The 20,984-nt window shown below is 41.2% G+C and overlaps 2 protein-coding genes across 2 annotated transcripts; one reads left to right on the top strand and one right to left on the bottom strand.

Moving 5' to 3' along the window:
* Positions 1-3,659: 3,659 nt before the first annotated feature.
* On the top strand, positions 3,660-6,923 carry hopx (HOP homeobox). Its single transcript, XM_039011786.1, has 2 exons — positions 3,660-4,070; positions 6,639-6,923. The coding sequence occupies exons 1-2, from the start codon at positions 3,921-3,923 to the stop codon at positions 6,714-6,716; spliced, it is 228 nt and encodes a 75-aa protein (XP_038867714.1). The 5' UTR covers positions 3,660-3,920; the 3' UTR covers positions 6,717-6,923.
* A 6,554-nt stretch (positions 6,924-13,477) lies between these two features.
* On the bottom strand, positions 13,478-19,541 carry LOC120062270 (ADP-ribosylation factor-like protein 9). Its single transcript, XM_039012105.1, has 4 exons — positions 19,029-19,541; positions 15,314-15,482; positions 14,937-15,112; positions 13,478-14,613 (listed from the first exon to the last, which is right to left on the bottom strand). The coding sequence occupies exons 1-4, from the start codon at positions 19,221-19,223 to the stop codon at positions 14,434-14,436; spliced, it is 720 nt and encodes a 239-aa protein (XP_038868033.1). The 5' UTR covers positions 19,224-19,541; the 3' UTR covers positions 13,478-14,433.
* Positions 19,542-20,984: the final 1,443 nt, after the last annotated feature.

Here is a 20,984-nt window from a genome sequence, read left to right as displayed (position 1 = left end):
GCCCGGCCTCCTTAAATAACTGACTTGTGCAGGAGCTCCTTCCAGAGTGACTCTGAGGCCATTACAGATGCTCTTTAATGGAAACAAGATGTTTGGCTCAGGGGGTTAAAGCCAGGGGGAGACGAGCTCTGTTTTCTCAACCTCTCGGAGGCCTTAGAGATTTAGTAGTGGTATGGCCTACTACATGTCAGTCCATCTACAGATTTATTGTTGTTGTTTTTTGCATACTGTGCGAACATATTTCCTTTTCTGGAAATAGAGTTGGGTGTTTGTTTTAGACTTCCTTTATTATTATTTGGGTATCTTTCCTTATTCATCCTCCTGTTGTAGAAGGGTGGTCGTAAGGATGTGCGATGTGGATAGTTGAACATCCTGTTTTTCTTTTCTTATTTTTGTCCAATTTATTTAGAGACAACAGTACATCTCAAACCCAATCTAGCGTAAGTGTTGGTATGCAGTAAAAAAAAATATGTAGATGACTCAAGAGACCTTTCAACATTGCGCTGTCATAACAGTAGAATAGTGTCTGATGCAACAAATCTCTGTAGTGACTAGTAGTGACCTACTATAACTATGTCATAGGACTACTATGAGAGTAAATCATTGAATCATTCACTCATCAACAGTAAGTCTAACAGCTGGTAGTAATTGTCATGGAATGTTATGACACAAGCATTATTTTTCTTACCACAACATTATGCATATCATGTCAGAGTCAAACCGTACAGCGTGTTAGTTACCAATCATGGTAACATAGTTGTGTCGCGTGACATCACCCTCTCATTCACTAGTAAATACCCACATCTATACCAAAGGGTTATCCTGTCTCAGTCATGTCTATGTCCTCAGTGATGGGTGATTGTAGAAGGAATTTGCCACCCTAATTATGTTTCAAAACAACACCTTACCTCTGACCTGCATGTAGCAATAGTCTCGCTTCAAGCCATAAAGACATGACTCTGGTCCCAGTAGAAGACGGCAATGTGTGATTATGAGCTACTCAACCTCTGTATTTCTACTAAGCACAACCACAGGATCAAGCTCATGTTATCCATTCCAGTTAAATTTGTTTTAATTCATTTGATTTGAGTATTTTGGTCTCAGTTAATCATTTTCGTTATGATATGTCATTTAATTTAGTTGAATGTAATTGAATTTGAGAAAATAGAGGGCATTGTTGTTTAAGTCAGGAGAGGATATGCTGATTAGTCACACGCACACAACTCATTCTACTGGCAGGGAGGTCCTAACCCCTGATATATTTAGACAGGCCTCATATCCATTTTGAACTCAAAAGCAATTACCATATCTTTGCATATCTACAGTAGGCCTGCTGAAGTGGACAAACTGCTTGTTGGGCTGGGTACATTGATGTTCCTGAATTCAACAAAGCTCAGTTCAATATTGTTGCCTATCAAAATGCATGGTGGTTATTTCTATTTGAATTGTTCAACATAATGTTTCTAAACATAGTCCATTCATAATCGGTTCAAAATGTTTGCAACACGTGCCAACCGATGTGTCTCTTAACAGTTGCTATTTGCTGAATTCTGGATTGGCCATGCGGGTGCTACAAGTCTTATCAGTGATTGTGGCTTGTACAACCTGTCAAACAGGCTAGTGAGTAATACAAATCAAATGCAGCACTCGCTTTCATTACTTGAAACAACTATGGATATTTGCCTTGTGATATAATAGTCCTAAATTGACAGGTCGATGTCATTATAACATTTATATCCGTCTGTACTAAGGCAAAGATTTTTGTTTGCCAATCAATGCTGCTCATGGTTTTATCGGTAATAACTTTAAGGCATTTTAGTTACACTATATAATATGACCAAACAGGTGCAGAATACCGCAAACACTAAAGATATGGGCAACATAAATAATCTATTTAGCACCTATATACAGGCACGGCTGGGCCTTATCAATTGGTTTGTGTCCCTCTTTTCCAGCTGTTCATTGAGAGTAACTTAAAATGATGGGCCAAATTTGAATCTCGACATAGCATTAAAAGGAACCTGCTTTTGAAACTGGTGAACATTTGTGTGGCAGTATTGACTGTTTTCCCCTGAGAAAATCAACAACACCACAAGGTAATTTCTGTTGTAATTGCAATTATAGCCAAGTCACCATTACAAAGGGAAACTTAAGAAAGAATAAATAAATGAAGCCTCCATTGTAATGATTTAATGGTTTGTTACATGGTCCTCCTGGTTTATGGTGTCCTAAGATAGTACATACATAGTTAACTTAGGCTATACAGTGCCTTTGGAAAGTATTCAGACCCCTTGACTTTTTCCACATTTGGTTACGTTACAGCTTCATTCTAAAATTGATCAATGTACACACAATACCCCCTAATGACAAAGCAAAAACAAGATTTATAGAAATGTTTGCTAACTTATTACAAATAAACTGAAATATCACATTTACATAAGTATTCAGACCCTTTACTCAGGACTTTGTTGAAGCACTTTTGGCAGCGATTTCAGCATCAAGTCCTCTTGGGTATGACGCTACAAGCTTGGCACACCTGTATTTGGGGAGTTTCTCCCATTCTTCTCTGCAAATCCTCTCAAGCTCTGTCAGGTTGTATGGGGAGCGTTATTGCACAGCTATTTTCAGGTCTCTCCAGAGATGTTCGATCGGGGTTCAAGTCCGGGCTCTGGCTGGGCCACTCAAGGACATTCCGAGACTTGGCCCGAAGCCACTCCTGAGTTGTCCTGTTGGAAGGTGAACCTTCGCCACAGTCTGAGGTCCTGAGTGCTCTGGAGCAGGTTTTCATCAAGGATTTATCTGTACTTTGCTCCTTTCATCTTTCCTTCAATCCTGACTAGTCTCCCAGTCCCTGCCGCTGAAAAACATCACCACAGCATGATGCTGCAACCACCATACTTCACTGTAGGGATGGTGACAGGTTTCCTCCAGACGTGACACTTGGCATTCAGGCCAAAAGTTCAATCTTGACCAGAGAGTCTTGTTTCTCATGGTCTAAGAGTCTTTAGGTGCCTTTTGGCAAACTCCAAGCGGGCTGTCATGTGCCTTTTACTGAAGAGTGGCTTCCATCTGGCCACTCACCCATAAAGGCCTGATTTGTGGAGTGCTGCAGAGATGGTTGTCCTTCTGAAAGGTTCTCCCATCCTTACAGAGGAACTCTAGAGCTCTGTTAAAGTGACCATCGGGTTCCTGGTCACTTCGCTGACCAAGGCCCTTCTCCCCCGATTGCGTAGTTAGGCTGTGCGGCCAGCTCTAGGAAGAGTCTTGGTGGTTCCAAACTTCTTCCGTTAAAGATTGATGGAGGCCACTGTGTTCTTTTTTGTTTATGTATTTTTTGTCTCTCTCAGCCCCGGTAAGCCCATGCATTAAGCAGGCCTTTTAGATAGGTTACAGGTGCAGCTGGGGCAGCAGCTCCAGCGCACAGCGTCATGTATTCCTGACATCATCAAGCATATGTTGCATATAATGTGGAGAAACCAGGCTTATCAGCAGTTGAGTTGAGAGAAATAATCTAAAGGAAGCATTGTGGAAATATCTAAACTTCTGTATGTGTATTCACATATGAGTATGTCACTTTAAAACTTGTTCATACTCTGTTGCGTCAAACTTTAATTGAATTTCATATAGAAGGGGAGTGTTCTATTAAACGCTCTGAGAGACACTGTTGACAGTAGTAGAGCTTTCACACGGTCGACATTCAGTCAGTGTGACATGCGTTTTTGTTGTTAGTTTTTCAGGGGCTGTAATTGCTAAGCGATTGCTGTTGGTCCTTATCTCCAGCATTATTTCCTAGTTGCCCACTGGTATTTACTGGCAAACGGACGTCATTTGCATTGGAGCTTATACCACGAAGTGCTATAATTTTGAGCCTATATCATAAAAACGACTTCTGTGGCTGAGAGCTCTTTTGGAGAGGGAACATGGCTTCAAATGGAATGGAAAGTATGCAGTTAGCGGAGGACCAGATCAAAATTCTGGAGGAGAATTTCACCAGAGTCAGCAAGCATCCCGACGAGTCGACTCTCATGTTGATCGCAGCTGAAAGTGGACTAACCGAGGAAGAGACAGCGGTGAGTATTCAATGATGTTCTCGATTTTGTTTCAACAATGAGAATGTTACGCCCTATGAAGAGATTCGTTTTGTATGATGAAAACAATGTTGCGAGGAAATAAACTTTGCTGAGGATGGGGTGAATTGGCTAGAAACGGCCTAAAATGATCCACACGCATTTATTGTCAAAACTCAAATTAGGTTCATGTGTAATGTGTCTGTCTTTTCAATGTGTAACATAATGTCAACAATCAAATGAATACCTTGTTTATCTTGAAAAGAAACATAATTTTGAGAGTTACACATCTTTGGGAACCTATAGGCTATTGGCTACAATGTTGTTGTACATTTAACTTAGTATTGATACATTTCTGCGCTGGCGCAGGCTACCCCAGTGTACTTTTTAAATATTTTTTTCCCACGCACCATTGAACAAATACTATGTAGCAATTTCCAAAGAGAGGCAATTGGTATTTCACTGAACAGTCGTAATGTTTTGATGAGATATTATCGACCTCTATTAGGCTGTGGCAACGATGTCAAAAGAGAATAGCGTGATTCGGACAGTGCTGACAGCGCGCGCGTCCAGTGACGGCTCTTTGGTTCGCATATCACTGTCCCGCGAGGATGACAGTTTTAAAGAGTATTTACTCATTCCAGAAATTCCAAACATTCTAATATTAAATCTGAACACCAGTGGTCCTTACATAACGTTGCCAGTTGGATCAGTTTTGGATTCAGTCACAACATACATTTAATTGAGTTCAACGTTTGTTGTTGGACATGACTCTTGATTATGCAATAACCAAGCCATTGAGTAACCATATAGTATGACATAAACATATGCAAAGTTTCAGGGTAGGGCCTATCCTTTGCTTGAGGGCTGGGTCAGTGATACTCCAAGGTGTTGAGAACATGGTGAAGTTATGCAGACATCTCTATCTAATAGCATTCCACTTATGCAGAGGCTAGTTCTTCTAATTCCGTATTTAGGATGCTTGTTGTAATGCACTCTGTTGTTTGTTGTCCTTTTAGCACAGTTGACGGAGAAACAATGTTCAGTTTCAGGGTTCACGATCAGTTTTAGGCTTCACATACATTCATTTGCTGTTGTTTTGGAGGAAGACGTGAGCTGGGATCATTTTATACGCACGTTTCAGATACAGTGGTGTGTGTGACAGAGAAGGACGTAACCAACCCATTGCCTTGAGCAGATTTTGTCCTGCACATTATTTGCATGATCAAATGGAGGATCATTAACAACTATGTACAGATCACGGGAGCCAGTATGACACGACTCTCAAAAGGTTGTCCCTTTCTCTCCTCTGCAAACGGGTTTGGCCTGCTCTCTCCACTGGTGACTGAGTATTTCCATTGTGAGTGCACAAAGTTGGAACAAGCCCAGCCAACTTGACTAGGCAAATGTGGTTCTGGGTGAGGTTGAGTACTTGGCCCTCTGACTTCATTGACAGCGGATGTTTTTAACCACCTGCTGTTGTCTCATTCAGTTTGAACAAAGCACTGGATGTTTGATAGGTCTTACAGTACACCTAAGGGAAAGGGCACACCCTGTTACCACTCCCTCTCGTGCATAAAGAGCATTTGCAACATGTTTCTACCCCTTTACAAGGTGTTTCATACAGTACCTCATTATTAGACCTTCTGTGCTTTCTAAAGCACACGGAGGCAATAGGGTCATGTGGAGTTTATTGCAGTGATTTCTCTGTGTAATCCATCTGGGAGAACAAAAATGAAGCACAATTTAGCTATACAGTGTCAATTAATACTTCTAGCCATCTGTGAATAAGTACCCGTGACAGGTTTGATATAGGCTATTCTGACCCCTTTAGGGCATGGACATTTCAAATGACAATCATATGTAGGTTTTCATTTGGAAATGTACCAATTATTCTCAACTGGGGTATTGCAAAAAAAAAAAAAATATATATATATATATATATATATATATATATATATATATATATATATTGGCCCACATGAACAATTTTCACCATCCACGATTTTGCTTAATGATTTGACCATCCATGACATTCTGTCATTGTTTGGAATTCCAAGTTGTCAAGATAATCCACAACAATGATGGCATCATTCAGATAGTGGGGAAATCACAGTTGAGAACGCATTTCACAGTCGGTGACACAGCTAAACCCTGTTTCCAGACATAACTAATTGTCCACAACGTTGTCTGAGTGTAGTTGACTACTCCCCCAATTGCCTAGCTGGAAAAATACTGCTACAGAAATTCCCCCCTAAAAATCAGAGTTTATTTGTTTCAGTTGAACATTTAGATGTAAGCAGCCCTGGGTGTTGCTTTAGGAACCTCTTCGCCCTGCATAAGGAAAAACACCTAGGGGAAGAATGTCATTTCTCAGGAATATTCATGTCACAATGACTTAATTGAGTTTGTAACCCGCCATTACCTCACCCAGGTCAGTTCAGGTTTTAAACAAATTGACTAATAATAATGGTATTTGGAACGAATACCTGGTTGAACAATAGCAACAATGCCGTGGTGTGCCGTCATCTGTCTCTGACACCTCCCTTGGGCTCTTTTTGTTTGTTTCAGAAATGGTTTAGGCTACGCAACGCACAGTGGAGACAGGCCGAGGGCCTTCCAGCTCAACTGGGATCAGTGAAAGACTGAGATTGGAATGGCGTAGGAAACCTCCCCCTCATCCCGTTGCTCCTCTGACCCACCCACCACGCCCTTACTGACCAATCCCCCCTTCCTTGAATCATTCTCTCTCTTTTGTATCTAAGCTATTTACTGAATGTAAAGTGTCATGTGAGTCATTGTTTTTTGCCAATATAACCGCCATGTTTACATATAATAATAAATAAACATATATTATAATATACGTTATGGTAGCCTGCTTTCATACTTCATGTCATCTGTATAAGGGGGCTGCTGAATGCAATGAGGAAGTAGGGTACAATGACGGGAAGAGTTGGCGGGGGGGACTTTGTTGTGAGGCTTTGTTTTGTGTGTCTCTCAGCAGGGAGCGGGATAACATTGGGCTTTCATGGGACTATAAAAGATGTGAGGCAGCACTCATTTTACGACAGATTCAACAGAATCAGCTGGCCCTGTAACAGGGACAATGGCAAATTTGGAGGGAAAGGCTTTAGACAAGTAAGCTGGGGTTAAGAGCAAACAACCACCAGCAGGTGATGCCACCTACTTGTCGGTTCAGTTGTCACAGTTTCTAAATATCTGTCTAGGGGAAATAACAGGTGAAGGAAAGAGAGAAGGGAGTGATATCCTGCCAACAAACTTAGGGTAATGATGGACTGATTGTGGGAACTGCCGACATAACAGGCCCAACAAAAATGTATACTAACTCGGGTACTTCTTGTCCGAATTAAACTCCCCTCTCTGTTTTACAGTGTGTTATAACAGATAGCTGTGTGGCCTGGCTGCACATACTGCACACACACAGTGGTATATACTGTTCTTCCTGTCCCGGTCTGTTTTGTTTCGCCTGTTCAGCTGACTGTGTAAAAAAGAGTCACACCCAAAGAGGAAAAACAAGTGTGTTTGTTGAGAGTGGAGCAGCGAACTCACCAAATGCAGAACATTCATCAAGCTCCAGCTGAACGCATATTGTCCCTTCTTGCACGTCACTCTTAAATCATTGCGTGCCATCTTATGATTTGTGTTGCAGCTGCAAAACAACTAAAATAAGTAAACAAACCAATAAAGAAATGGATATTTGAAGATCAGAGAAAAAATTATACCCCACCTGTACCCCACCCCACCTTTATTGATATGTACTGATAACTGGCAAAGTATATCAGGAAGATAATGCTATACCGCTTGTTATGTCATTTCCGAACTACAATTCAGTGGAATGAAAGGCCGTTAGCGTTCTATAAGAGGCCAATGTGGTGTGTATGGAATTTGAATGGGCCCTGCATTGTCTGTTGCTAAGAGGACTTAGCAGGCCTGTGTGGAATCTGTCACCCCAAGACTGGTGAGCGTCAGAACCTGGTCCAGCTGGCCCCAGGAACTGACTCCAGAAGTGTCCAAACTGCACTCTGTCCAAACCGCACTTTCCAGGACTCAAGAAGCTGCTAGACTAATACGATTCACATGTGCTTCAATGTATGAGCGACAACAGTTCTCACAAGGATGACATTTTCTTGTCGATTTTCACTTGATTTAAAGTTCAACCAAAAGGGGCAAATGAGGATGTCTTGGTTTGTTGTTATCCCTGCATTAGGAGGAAGTGTGTATGTGTGGGGGTTGAAGATGTAGGCCTACCACATATTTTAGATTTTATTTGATCAAAGGGTATTTGAATGCAGCCTTGAATAGTCAAGGATAATATGAGAAGATCTAACAAGGCCGATAAGACACAAAATGGACCATGACATTTGTTTGCATACTTAACTGTTGAGGAAGTGAAGAGTTGATAGGAAATAGATGTGTGCAGACAGCTCTTCATAGGGTTTAAGTGGCTAAATGTGAAAGTAGCTAGTTTCACTCAGTAGCTAAAAATGTGATCTTCATTCAGGTGTTTAAAGAGGGGATATATTTACACACACAGTTTATTACCAATTGCTACATCCATAATGAACTGTCTATAAACTACTTACGGACAGTTTAGAAACCCTTTATAAAAAGTGTAGTTTAATATAGCGTTGCAGTTCTCTGCCAAAACCAGATCAGTCTCACTAATACTCTGCAAGCGTCAACATCTCATCTAACCGGCGGGATCCAGACAGTGAGACAGCCACCCCACTCAGAGCCTATCAGTGTCAGCTGGAGCTTGATGAATGTGTCAGAGCTGGCTGCCACACACAGACAGATAACCAGAAGCATAGATCAGAGCTCCTCTTTAGGAACAGGTGCTCCATGGGAAGTGAGTCAACCAGTGGGAGGCACCAACGGTCATTACACTCCTCCTTCCTCCTCGACCTCCTCCACCTTCCACTCTATCCCTCTTTATCCTGCAGTCCAAGGTCACGATCATTGCTGGCTTATCCAAGATTAGGTCCCAGTTGGACGCTTGGATCTGATTTGAAGTCTAGCCTCCGAGGTCTGTTCGCCTCTCCGCTCGGGCCCTACACTCATGGCGGCTCCGCCATCCCTCCCGCACCGCTCTAAATCCACATGGCCCCATCGAAAGCCATTGTGTCCACTTTTAGGTAATGCTCACATGTGCCTGTGGTGTAACCGGGATTACGGTGTATTTCAAAACAGAGGTCATGGTGCCTTTTGTAAATTAAACAGTGGTCACATAGACTGGGAGGCTGACATTTAAAGCTCCTGGGGCGAGAATGTGGTTTTGAATCTATGATCTATGAGATTTCACTATCTCAAGGAAAACACGTGAGGAATCTTTACAACAGGTGGTTTTGATATAAACAGAGAACCCAGATTGATTGAAATGTAGAAACACATGTGGATCCTTTTATCATACCTTTGCTCTCATTTCAAAAGACGAAAACACATTCTTCTGGAAAGAGAGCCTACTGGTGTAAAGCAACAGTTTGGTTTGGCTGTTTGCTAAAGGCAATGTAATGTATTGCTTCGATTTCGTCAAAAAGAGCTCCAAGCACACATCTCAATGCACATGATTGCAAAACCAGTGGGGGACAAAAGCGTCCGGTTTTCCCATCTCGGCTCTGGCGCCAAACAGATTTTTTAAAAAGCACAAGACGTTGTCTTATTAGAGACCCCTTGAGTACTTGGTACCCATTTATTTTGCTTTTCTCAGCGGCCATTTTCCTAGTACATTGTGCACCAACATGGACATTGATGGAGAAGAAAGCTCATAAAGGTGGCAGGTCTCTTAGAGGGATGTAGTCCTTATTAAGTCCCTTAGGAGCTGATAGAGTTTGAAGTCGTAAAGTTGCTGTGGCTTGACGGGCTCCCCTTGACACCTGTTGAGAATGCATGTTTCAGTGAGTTCTCTCCAAGGATCTAGAAAACTTATTTGAAAGCATACTCTTTCTCACGTCGCATCTTTCTTCAAACTATAGAAGAAAAACAAAATCTCAAATCACAACAACATTGAGACAATGTTACACATTGGTGCAGAGCATCATTCTAGGTCTAGGAATTTAACTGTTTTCCAGCGTGTTGTGTGGGTGACAGTAAAGGCGATGAGCTCACTGGCCAAATGGAGTCCTCTGGATGTCCCCGCTCAAAGAACATTTTACTGTCCCTCAACTTGGGCAGCGAGAGCTGGTCCAGCCTGTGAGTGGTCTGGGCCGTTTTGGCAGCATAGGAAATGTACGTCTCCACTTTCTTCAACAAAAAAAAGAAGTAAAGAAGTAAAAGAAGAATCACTGACTTATGTATGATTTCCCAATCAAACATGCAATTGTGAAAACGACCTCAAGCCTTGAAGGCAAACCCCCCCCCCTGCAGTTCTGAATAAGTTATCCAAATGTTATCCAAAGGTACAGCAACTGTAAACCTTTGATATACACCTTTGGCAACACTTTCAATTACATTGAACTGAATGAATAACTTACCTTCCTTTCTAGGCACTTACCTCCCTGTTGCTTCTGAAGTTGAGGTGGTTCGCTTTGGGATTGGCTAGCTGTAGTAGCCGTGGAGTGGTCTCAGCAGTTCTCACTCTGGTGTCTATGTGCCAGATAGGGCAGCTGTACTCACAACACGACGTGTGAGGAGGCCTGTGGAACCACAGAGATTCTAATATTTCTATATGCAAGATCACCATAAAACAAACACAAACACCACAACATAGCCCTCTGCCCTGAACTAAAACCTCTCATCTTTTCAGACCATTCCCATGGGAGTGTTCCACAGAGGCATGACAACAGGCATATTGTTTTTTTATATTCGCTCCAGTGTGCAGGCCTGACAGTCCTTTCTAGAAGGCTTGAGGCCAAATGTGCGCTGCTGCGCTTTAAGATTTATAAAAAGACTTCCGTGGCCGTCTCTGAATGTCCCAGGGGCCTGAGCTTTGGACAATAGCCCCTATTATCTCATCATCGTCTCCTCTCTCTCCCAGAGCCACAGCTCGCAACTGAAATAACACATGTCAAAATATCGGCTTCTTAGGCCAAGGGGCATGCTTGCGTATACTCTAGTATTTAACAATGTGGACTGGGCACATTTTGTTATAGTCACGTTTTCTTGGGGATTTTACCCCATTTCCTGGGAGCTTCGGGACCTGGTCTTAGGTGTTGACAGGCGGACAACACGCTCGTACTGGGCCGTCTTGGAGGAAGAACGTAATGTCTTCCTGGAGGAGATCACCTCCTCGTCTTTCCTGCAGGAAAATACAAGCAATTACCGTCCATTTCTTTGGGCTAAAAGCCAGAGGGTAAGAAACTTAACCTCCTGTCTCAATGGACAATTGAAAGGATTAAATGCATCACTAATGATGCAACGTTTTAGAGGGGCGAATAGACAGATCGGACTGCGTTGAACCTGAACAATTTCACTTCACATTTATGCGAGATATAGATCATGACACATTGTGTGACATACCACCTCGGTTTCCTGCAGGCAGCTAAATTCACTTTTTCCGTAATCTTATTACACTTAATGGTTTAGTCATAAACTGAACATTTGAAGAATGCCAAATATCTGTCTCCAATTTCTAGTAGGTTGGTGAGGTTGTGGTGCAACTACAACCACTTGGAACACTCGGGCATTGTTTCTCTGTCAAAACCACACAAAAAACAAACTGCAGCACATTAAAACATAAATTCAACGAGCACAGAAACAATGATGGCAGCTTGCCTGTGGCCAAACTGGCCATTCATTCTCACTTACTGGCAAATGCTGCCTTCTTCAATTCAACAAATAGCTTACTTAACAAGGCAAGGCTTCCTGAGAAGAATTTTGATTGAATGATTTGTCTAATGTTGCTTGCACGTTTAGCTTGGCAGCTGAATGATAACCTACTTTTTGGGGGGGTATTATCTAATACAGGTCTGTCTGAACCTGACTAACAGACATTTCTCGATTTCGAATTGACATCTCTGTAGCAGTCACCTCCAATGAGGATGCAGGAAATTGGCAAGTAGCCTTAACATCCCTTTTCACTCTGGAGGACCATTTCCTGCGCTTGAGCTCAGAGCCAAATGTACTGTATATTACACAAGCTTATAGAGCAGACCAATATAAGACTTAGCAAACATTTTCACTGTTTTGTGGTGACACTGCACAATATAATGGTAATGTATTGAGTATACCTACTCACAGTGCTTTTTTAGTCAAACTGTTGGCTCATTTTTGAGAGAGTCATCAATAATGTTCAGCCTGGGTGTAATTAGTATACATGCATTACCTCAGGTGGTCCTCCCATGCTGAGAAGTCTCTTTTGTGCTTAGCTAGGTATTGGATTCTCTCTGTTGGAACTGCACCCAGCGCTGAGTAAGACAGAGGCCATATTGACTCCTGATTTCCCCAGGTAAGCTTTGGACTAGATCAATGAGGAGATCAACTTTCAGGGGGGAAATCAGTCAAATAAACATCTCCACTATGAATGCTAACGTATAAACAAAAAAGTACTTGCTTGAATGTTTTTTTTATTTTTTTCCACTGATAGACTTGTCATAGAAACATGTCAAATGTAATGAGCATACAATTATTTGCAAATGCCAATACTCAAAAAGTAGCCTACTCACCAAGGTGTTGTGACCCACACTGTTTTGTATTCTTTGTGTTGTGCAAGTTCCAGAATCCTACAAGAATGTTTAATTTCATTATTACCTGTTAAAATGTATCTTGACAATACAAAGACAACCAACAACTAGACAGTAGTTGTAGTACCTTACTTTTTTTGCACATCAGTTTGATCTGAAAACAAGGAATTCATAAATAAAATATGTGCACCTGTTTGATGGACATGATCTCGATTCAAGTCCTACAAAAGAGAGGATTGTTCAGAGAATAATACGCAATTGGGTTAGCCCCTCATGATAAAAATGGAAATTCTATTAAAACATTTTTACAAAATTTAAGGATAACATTAAAATGATGTTCAACATAAGCATTCGGACAACATGGTCCCCCCCATACGTACCTTTTTTTCCAGATACCATAACTGCCTGATGGAAAGTCTTTATAAATGTACCCGGTTGAATTCACCTGCTGGGTCACAATGGTCTGTGTTGTTGCTATGGCATTGGGAGTCCCTAGCAACTTATCACATGGTAGGACTGGACTACTTGAGTGTGGCGGGTTGAAACCGGAGTGTACAAGCCCCTCTTGGGAGTGCGTCTATCTTCTTTCTTAAGAGTTCCGATCCAGGATGTCAAATGAAAAGTGATATCGCAGGTCAACAATGACATAAATATTTATGGTTAGCTATATTTTAACTCCAAAAATAAACATATAGATATTTATATTTGAGGAGTGAGAACTAAATGTCAGCATAAGCCTATAGACAACAATTTGAGACACACAGGTATTTATAACCAGGTTTTTAATTTACATCACCAGGTGTGACAAAACAGAAAAAGAGTGGGGGAAAAATGAGGTATTTTATGCTTAAATGACAGAAACAGTTTGGAGGTCTGTTATAGTCATGCCATACAAATAATTGTTCCATTGGTTTTTGAAATTCAGTAGTGCACTTCATACCTGCTTATTACTCAAGATTATACCGGTAGTTTTACAAGTGATGAACATGAAAATGAGTAGCACATTTTGTGCTCACATGTAGATTTATTCCTTAGTGCATGTAAACGATTCAACCTACACCAAGGCAAAACATTGTTAGCCAAATGCCCAGACACAAGTGAATAATGATACTTTGGAATTGTTCAGTTCTTCAAAATAATTTTTGGGTTGATTGCTTTGTTTAAATAAATATCACATCGGTTTTAAGAAAATATAACTATGTAGCAAGGTCCCTTTAAGACAATATAGTCAATACATCACGTTCCTATGCAAAATATAAACAAAAATAATCCTATGTACCACAAAAGAGTCTTCAACATACTACCTAACAACCATTTGTCTAAAATGAACCTGCATTATGCTCTGCAAGTTGTAGATAGCTCTACGAGAATAATCTTTGATAACAACAAAGCATTATCAATTCAATCCCTATAGGTAAGGATGTTGAGACCATCCTTGAATTATTGTGTCTGAAAGTGAAAAACTACAGAGGCAAGTAAATGATAAACTCTGTGCTATTGTTCATTTGTGCTAATACAATTAGTGAATGAGTTTGACCATAAGAACCTTGTCAGCTTATGGCTTCTTTGGATGTGAATGAGGCCTTTCACTATCATGCAGTCTGTCAGTAGAGATTGTAGCTAGTGCTATCAAAACAAATGAAGGCAAGCCAGGACGGGGTGAAACTAAAGTAACCTATCACCTCTCAACCAGTGGGTCATTCATATCTGATGACTAGATGGTGAGTCTATCTACCATCCTGCACTATTTGAATGATCAGGTCCCGTGCGTCCTGCACAGCAGAATTCACCTCGGTGTCCCCCTTCCTTACATGGGTGCCGATGAGGAAGAGCTTGCGCTGGTCCCCCACCTCCTCCAGGGACAGGGCTTCATGGAGTGTTGTGATACTGCAGGCCCCCTGGTTATCCTGGAGATAAGGGGAATAACGGGAACAAACCCAAGGTGAGACACTGGAGCAGGTGCAGTATCTCACAAGGATGAAAAAGAGGCGACGAGGAAAGGAAACGCCACAAGACTATTGAAATGCAACTCTTGGCTCGTTCTCACGTCTGCCCTGGGTTCCTCACGTCCTTCCTCACCTCATTCTTAAAATGCTTGAAAAAGATCCAAGGTTACTCCCCTCTGACATTCTCCTTCAACACGTTTTGAGATGGAGGCGAGGAGATAAGACGTGAGGAATCAAGGAAAGACAACTGAGATGCAAGCCCTAAATCAGTATGTCAGTCTCACCTGCTTGTTGGCTAGTACCACTAAGGGAAGGTAGAGGTCGGTTTCGAGCAGCTCGTGAAGATGCTTCTTAGCCAAAGGGAACTGGGCGGCGTTGGAAGAGTCCACCACAAACACGAGCACCATAGCCTTGCACATGTACCTCTTCCAATAGGGCTGCAGATTCTCTGTGCCACCAACTGCAAAAGATGGCATGTTTTTAGTTCATTTCTTCACCATAAGGTATCAGAGCAGTAAGTCATTTTTTAACATTTATTAAACACAAGAAAATACTATGAATGCATATCGAGTGATGAACTCATGTTGGTTCTTCATATCATGGTCATCCAGATGATTATCAGTAACTGTACTCAATATTGTCATGTGCAAGTTGCATTTACTTTCTAGGAACTCAATCTGCAGGTCCTCTCTATTGATGGAGACGGCATTGAACCCCTGTGTTGGGGTCACGTCCTGCTCCAGACTCCCCGAGGCAAAGCAGTGAAGCAAGCTGGTCTTCCCTGCCCCTTCGAGGCCAAGCACCAGGACTTGCTTTCCTGTGGCCTTTGTCTTAGATGGCACATAATAATAAAAGCACATCAGATACACAAGTTAACACAACCCAGATAATAATATATTTAAATATGGCATATTAATACTTTTCTGTAAGTGCTGATCTGTAATCATGTGTTATGTGAACATTTATAAAGCTTGGGCCATGATACTGGTCATTGCAAATAGTGAACCATCGACTTAAGCCCACAATGAACTTTTATTGCTTCATCTTTACTTCAGCCTTAGTTTTCTATCACATAGAAGTCAAAGAGACTGAAGGGGGCTTAACTGAACTGTCACATTACATCAGCATGTGGTCAGTTCGAGCTAACCACTGCCTGAGTAAGAATAGATAAAACAGTGTGGCAAGATTATAATATCAAGATAAGACTTGGACCTAGCTACAGTTTGTACACCAGATGTGTGATAATTGTGGTTCCTTTACTGGGTGTTACAGGTTAGCTTATACAAAACGCCATTAACTATCCTGCTGGCTGGAACAGCACGAGAGAGTTGAGCATGGTTCAGTGTGTATGTGTTGTGCTCGTTCGCCGAGTTGTAAAGGCAAGCAGAGCAGAAACGGGATACTCTTCAGTTGACTGATGTAGCTGGCAAGGTAACTGCGGTTGAACTTTTAACAGGAAAAAAAACGTGTTTTTTTTCAGCGCTGAGCTAGTATTGTAACTGACATGTAACGCTAGCTAATGTTTCATCCCCTCTCAACTGAGGTGAATGAATTATCTACGTTAGCTATTAGCTAGCACAGCCAGGTCAGCTCTAACCTCTAGCTATCTGTCAGATAGATAGTAATAATAGCCACCTCATATAGCTAACAGCAGTTGTTTGTATAGAAATGTTTTGTAGCCTTTGTTTGGTCCCGTTTCAACAGAAGTAAATGAACTTGGCTAGCTTTCGTCAGTTGATGTACAGTTAGAGAGAGCTGGCCAAAAGTTGGCTAAAGTTAGCTATTATTTTTGCCTCAGTCACACTAGACCTGAATCAAATGATGGAACTATCAGCCAAACGATTGAAGATTTATATTCTGGCATTTTTTCAGTGCAATGTACGTTTTTATTAGTCAGTATGGCAATGTAATGTTATTGATCTGTCAGTTCCCGAGCTAATTCCCTACTTTTCACACCGACACAGTAATAAACAGCTCTAACGTTAAAGGCTTCACTGTCATGGTGCACAGTAGAGGTCTGCGCAGGACCGATTTCTTCATTCCGCTCCCGCCCCCATCCGCAGCTTTTCATACCGGAATCCGCGTCAGCTGTTGGCTTTCTGTCTGACTCCCACCCGCTACCCCAAGAACTGGTCCCAAACCCAACTGCAGTACCGCAATGTTATTTTAGGCATATGTGACACAGCTCACATGCCAGCCCTGGTCCCATTAATTTTGCGCCCTATAGGGAATATCAAATGCAAAAATTACTTAAGAAATTGTTTAAATTACTAGAGATTCTCACATGGCCCTTATATTTGGCTATCTGTATTACTGGGCTATATCAGCCAATATGCTTGATGTAGTTTGAAGAGAGCAGAGTAGGAAAGACTTCCACATTCTCTTGAGTTCTTTTTATAGTTACCTTTTAGGAGTGGGAAGATTTTCAGACTGAGAAATATGGGTGATCAATATTTAGGCCTATTTCTAGGAAACGTAGTAAGCTATTTAGGAAGTACATTTCCTTGGAAAGATAACTGCCCGTGCTTCTCCGCCCATGTATAGGCTATAGCCTACTCTATTTATTTGAGACCACACCTGATCTCACAGGTATGTCTACTGAACTGGAAGCAGCATGAATGATGGCACGCACAGTTCATTTTTCATAGGCTTATAGGATATAGCCTATCTTTTAGGAGGACAATTTGCAGCCAGAGACAAATAAATAGTTAATAAATCATTATTGAAAATGTAAAGGTGCAACGCTTGCTCACCATAGTAGCCTAACTAATGTGCGAGTTGTGCCTTTTCTTTTTCAATGATTACATTTTTTGATTGCACTTCCGACTTACATTGGTTGGGCGCTCTCCTTTACTCCATTATCAAGCCTATTTATTTACAGACAATTTAGTAAACTACAGTCTAATCATATTTAAGTTAATTTCATATTTAAATGAACTGCCAAGTAATTCCCTGCCCACGTATGCAGCCTACTCCATTTCAATGAGACCACACATACTAAGCGTACTTGAACTCTCATTATCAACTAGGAGAGGTAGGCCACTTAAGGATGGCAAACCTTGAAGCAGCGAATTCTGAGTGTGTGAATAATGCGAAAAATGTGCTTTTAATACAATAGGTAGGCTAACGCATACAAAGCAGAAAGAGGACCGTTTCCAAATAATCTGTGGATACAAAAATGCTTTCATCCAAAAGTAATCTGTCTGACTGCACACAGCATGAGAAATGCAGACCGTGCCGCAATGATCTCTGTCGAGACCCGCATGTCCCGCAGGCATCCCGTGGGATGGCAGACCTTGAGTGCAGTCAGTACACAACACTGCTCATCATGTCTTAGCAGGATCAGATGTGACAGGGGTCCCAGCAGGGTCACACAGCCAGGGAAGACCAGTCTACAGAGCTCAGGTGAATTTTGCAGTATATTAACAATATCAGTGAATGATACAAAGTTCCATCTTGAATTGATGGGTAGACCTACAGTAGCTACAGGACAGCAGTTTAAGCTTAAAGTTACAGTCTAGGATCTGTGAATAATAGTCATTTCCATTATTGAACAATTAATTATATTCTTGGATAATATAATGTATAAATGTACACTAAGGTAATTCTTTGTCATGCTTCATCTTTTATTTATTTTACCTTTATTTAACTAGGCAAGTCAGTTAAGAGCACAGATCAGATGGTGACAGGGATCTCAGCAGGGTCAGGCAGCCAGGGAAGACCAGTTTGTGATGGAGCGGAGGTGAATTTTAAACCAATAGCCTAACAATGAACTTGAAAAAAATACAGACTTTTGATTTTTTATTAAGACATCCTCAATATCAAATTTCAGCCAGCACATAACTCAACTCTCTCGCAACACAATTTCCTTCCCAGTTCCCACCATTCATTTTTTTCAATTCCCAAGGAAAATATTGGAAATAAAATAGAAAATATTGACCTAGTTCAGTCTTATTAATCACTTAAACATATTTAATAATGATCTCTTACCTAGCTTGATGACTGTGGGCATTTTTGATTACTTTTGTTCAAATAGAGAAGGCATATTGGATTATGTAGAAATGCAGGAAATTAGCTTTAGATGCCCCAAAAAGTTCCGCCAGGTTATGCCCTCCGCCCCCCACTTCTAAAACCAAAGTGGCGCCCTTGTATACAACTGATATATTGCCTATCTATGGACCCTATTTATTATAAACTGCACAGGATATGTGCCTCTAGTTTGCAAGTCTCTAGTTTGAAAAGTCTAACTTGTTTAATATCAACACAAGTACTTTTCTGTGGCGGCGAGGTAATTTCCAATAACAACCACAAACATCCGTCAAGTAAGCGTGCCTCAAAATAGACATTTTGTAAGCACAATATGACCAACAAAGTACCTCTGTTACGATTGTTGGTGTTTGCTGTTTGGGTTCTGGTGCTTTTTGTGCTTCTTTCCTTTTCTCCTTTTCTATTTTCTCTGGTTCTTGCTTTGGCTTTTCCCCCGAAGACACATAAGTCCAGATGACATACGCAACTCCTCCGGTTACTGCAAGAGCAAGACCCACGACCGCAGCTTCTCTGACAACAGGCATGTTCGAAACAATGTTACGAAATCTCGGAGAACTGTTTCACATTTCTTTACGCATCGTGATAATCGTTACGTATCAATAAGTTTGCATCCCCCAGTTACAACAAGTAGATTAAGCTCTCAATGCGATAGGGGATATCCGGGTGCTTAGAGCACACAGGAAGTAACGTTAAGGCGCATACAGAAAATAATGTTTGCAGGAGCTAGAATAGATGAATATATATAGATACAATATAATACATTTTCTAAATAAAAAACATCAAACGCAAGACATGAACGTTCTACAATGCAGCCAGTCACTGCTACACTCGAACTGCCGAGAAGACTCATGAGAGTGGTTTCGGCTCATCAGTTTGATTGACATGTAGAGACTTTGCACAAGTACCTTCAAGGGGATGTATGGCTGCGTTTACACAGGCAGCCCAATTATGTTATTTGTTCCATCTTTTTACATAAGATCTTTTTCAGAGCTGATCTGATTGGTCCAATTAGTGAAAAAATAACCGAATTGAGCTGCTCGTCTAAACGCAGTAGTAGCATCACAATTTCAAAACGTAGAACTGAAAAATAACAGATAGAAAATCAGCAACATGAATGATGCAGCTAAATTATTCTTTCTTGTTTTCATTTCCATAGTAAGTCCACCAGGCAGCGCTTGATATCGAAGAGGGCACACTCTGCGTACAATGCTGATGAACAATGCTGATGAGATGTTCAATGACCAAAAAACAGGGTAAAAACCAATGATATATATACACTAGATGACTGACGGGGGGTTGTGTTGAAGCCACCCTGGTTTCCATCTTAGCACTCTATTGGTAAAATAATATGTTAGAAGCTTTAGAAATGCATTTATTAATCTCTACATTTGTTTTTGACATGTTTATTCTAGTACAGACACCTTTAATGCATACTTATATTACTTTGTGAGCGAAACAAATATATTTTTTTAAATCCTTTGTCAATTAAAAAAAAAAAGTACTAATGTTACTGTCCCCACTACAACAATACATGTATTTTTGTCCTTGAAACATTTAATTGAAATACTGTAGAATTCCATTTATTCCTATGAAGGACTGCTTCTTCTGAGGAGTGCCAATATGTCTGACCGGTGGCTTCAAAGCCTCTCATTGGCCAATAAATACGAAAGAAATCCAGGATTTACGCATTCGTAAAGTATTCAGACCCCTTGACTTTTTCCACATTTTGTTACGTTACAGCCTTATTCTAAAATTGATTAAATCGTTTTTTCCCATTATGAATCTACACACAATACCCCATAATGACATAGCAAAAACAGGTGTGGACATTTTTTGCAAAAAACAGAAATATCACATTTACATAAGTATTCAGACCCTTTACTCAGTACTTTGTTGAAGCACCTTTGCAAGCGATTACAGCCGAGTCTACTTGGGTATGACGCTACAAGCTTGGCACACCTGTATTTGGGGAGTTTCTCCCATTCTTCTCTGCAGATCCTCTCAAGCCCCGTCAGGTTGGATGTGGAGCATCGCTGCACAGCTATTTTCAGGTCTCTCCAGAGATGTTCAATCACGTTCAAGTCCGGGCTCTGGCTGGGCCACTCAAGGACATTCAGAGACTTGGCCCGAAGCCACTCCTGCGTTGTCCTGTTGGAAGGTGAACCATCGCCCTAGTCTGCTGTCCTGAACAGGTTTTCATCAAGGATTTCTCTGTACTTTGCTCCGCTCATCTTTCCCTCGATCCTGACTAGTCTCCCAGTCCCTGCCGCTGAAAAACCTCCCCA

The sequence above is a fragment of the Salvelinus namaycush genome, chromosome 17 (assembly GCF_016432855.1).
Source record: "Salvelinus namaycush isolate Seneca chromosome 17, SaNama_1.0, whole genome shotgun sequence".
Classification (NCBI taxonomy): Eukaryota; Metazoa; Chordata; class Actinopteri; order Salmoniformes; family Salmonidae; genus Salvelinus; species Salvelinus namaycush.
The sequence above is the reverse complement of the archived record's forward strand: the minus strand, read 5'-3'. Positions and strand labels throughout refer to the sequence as shown.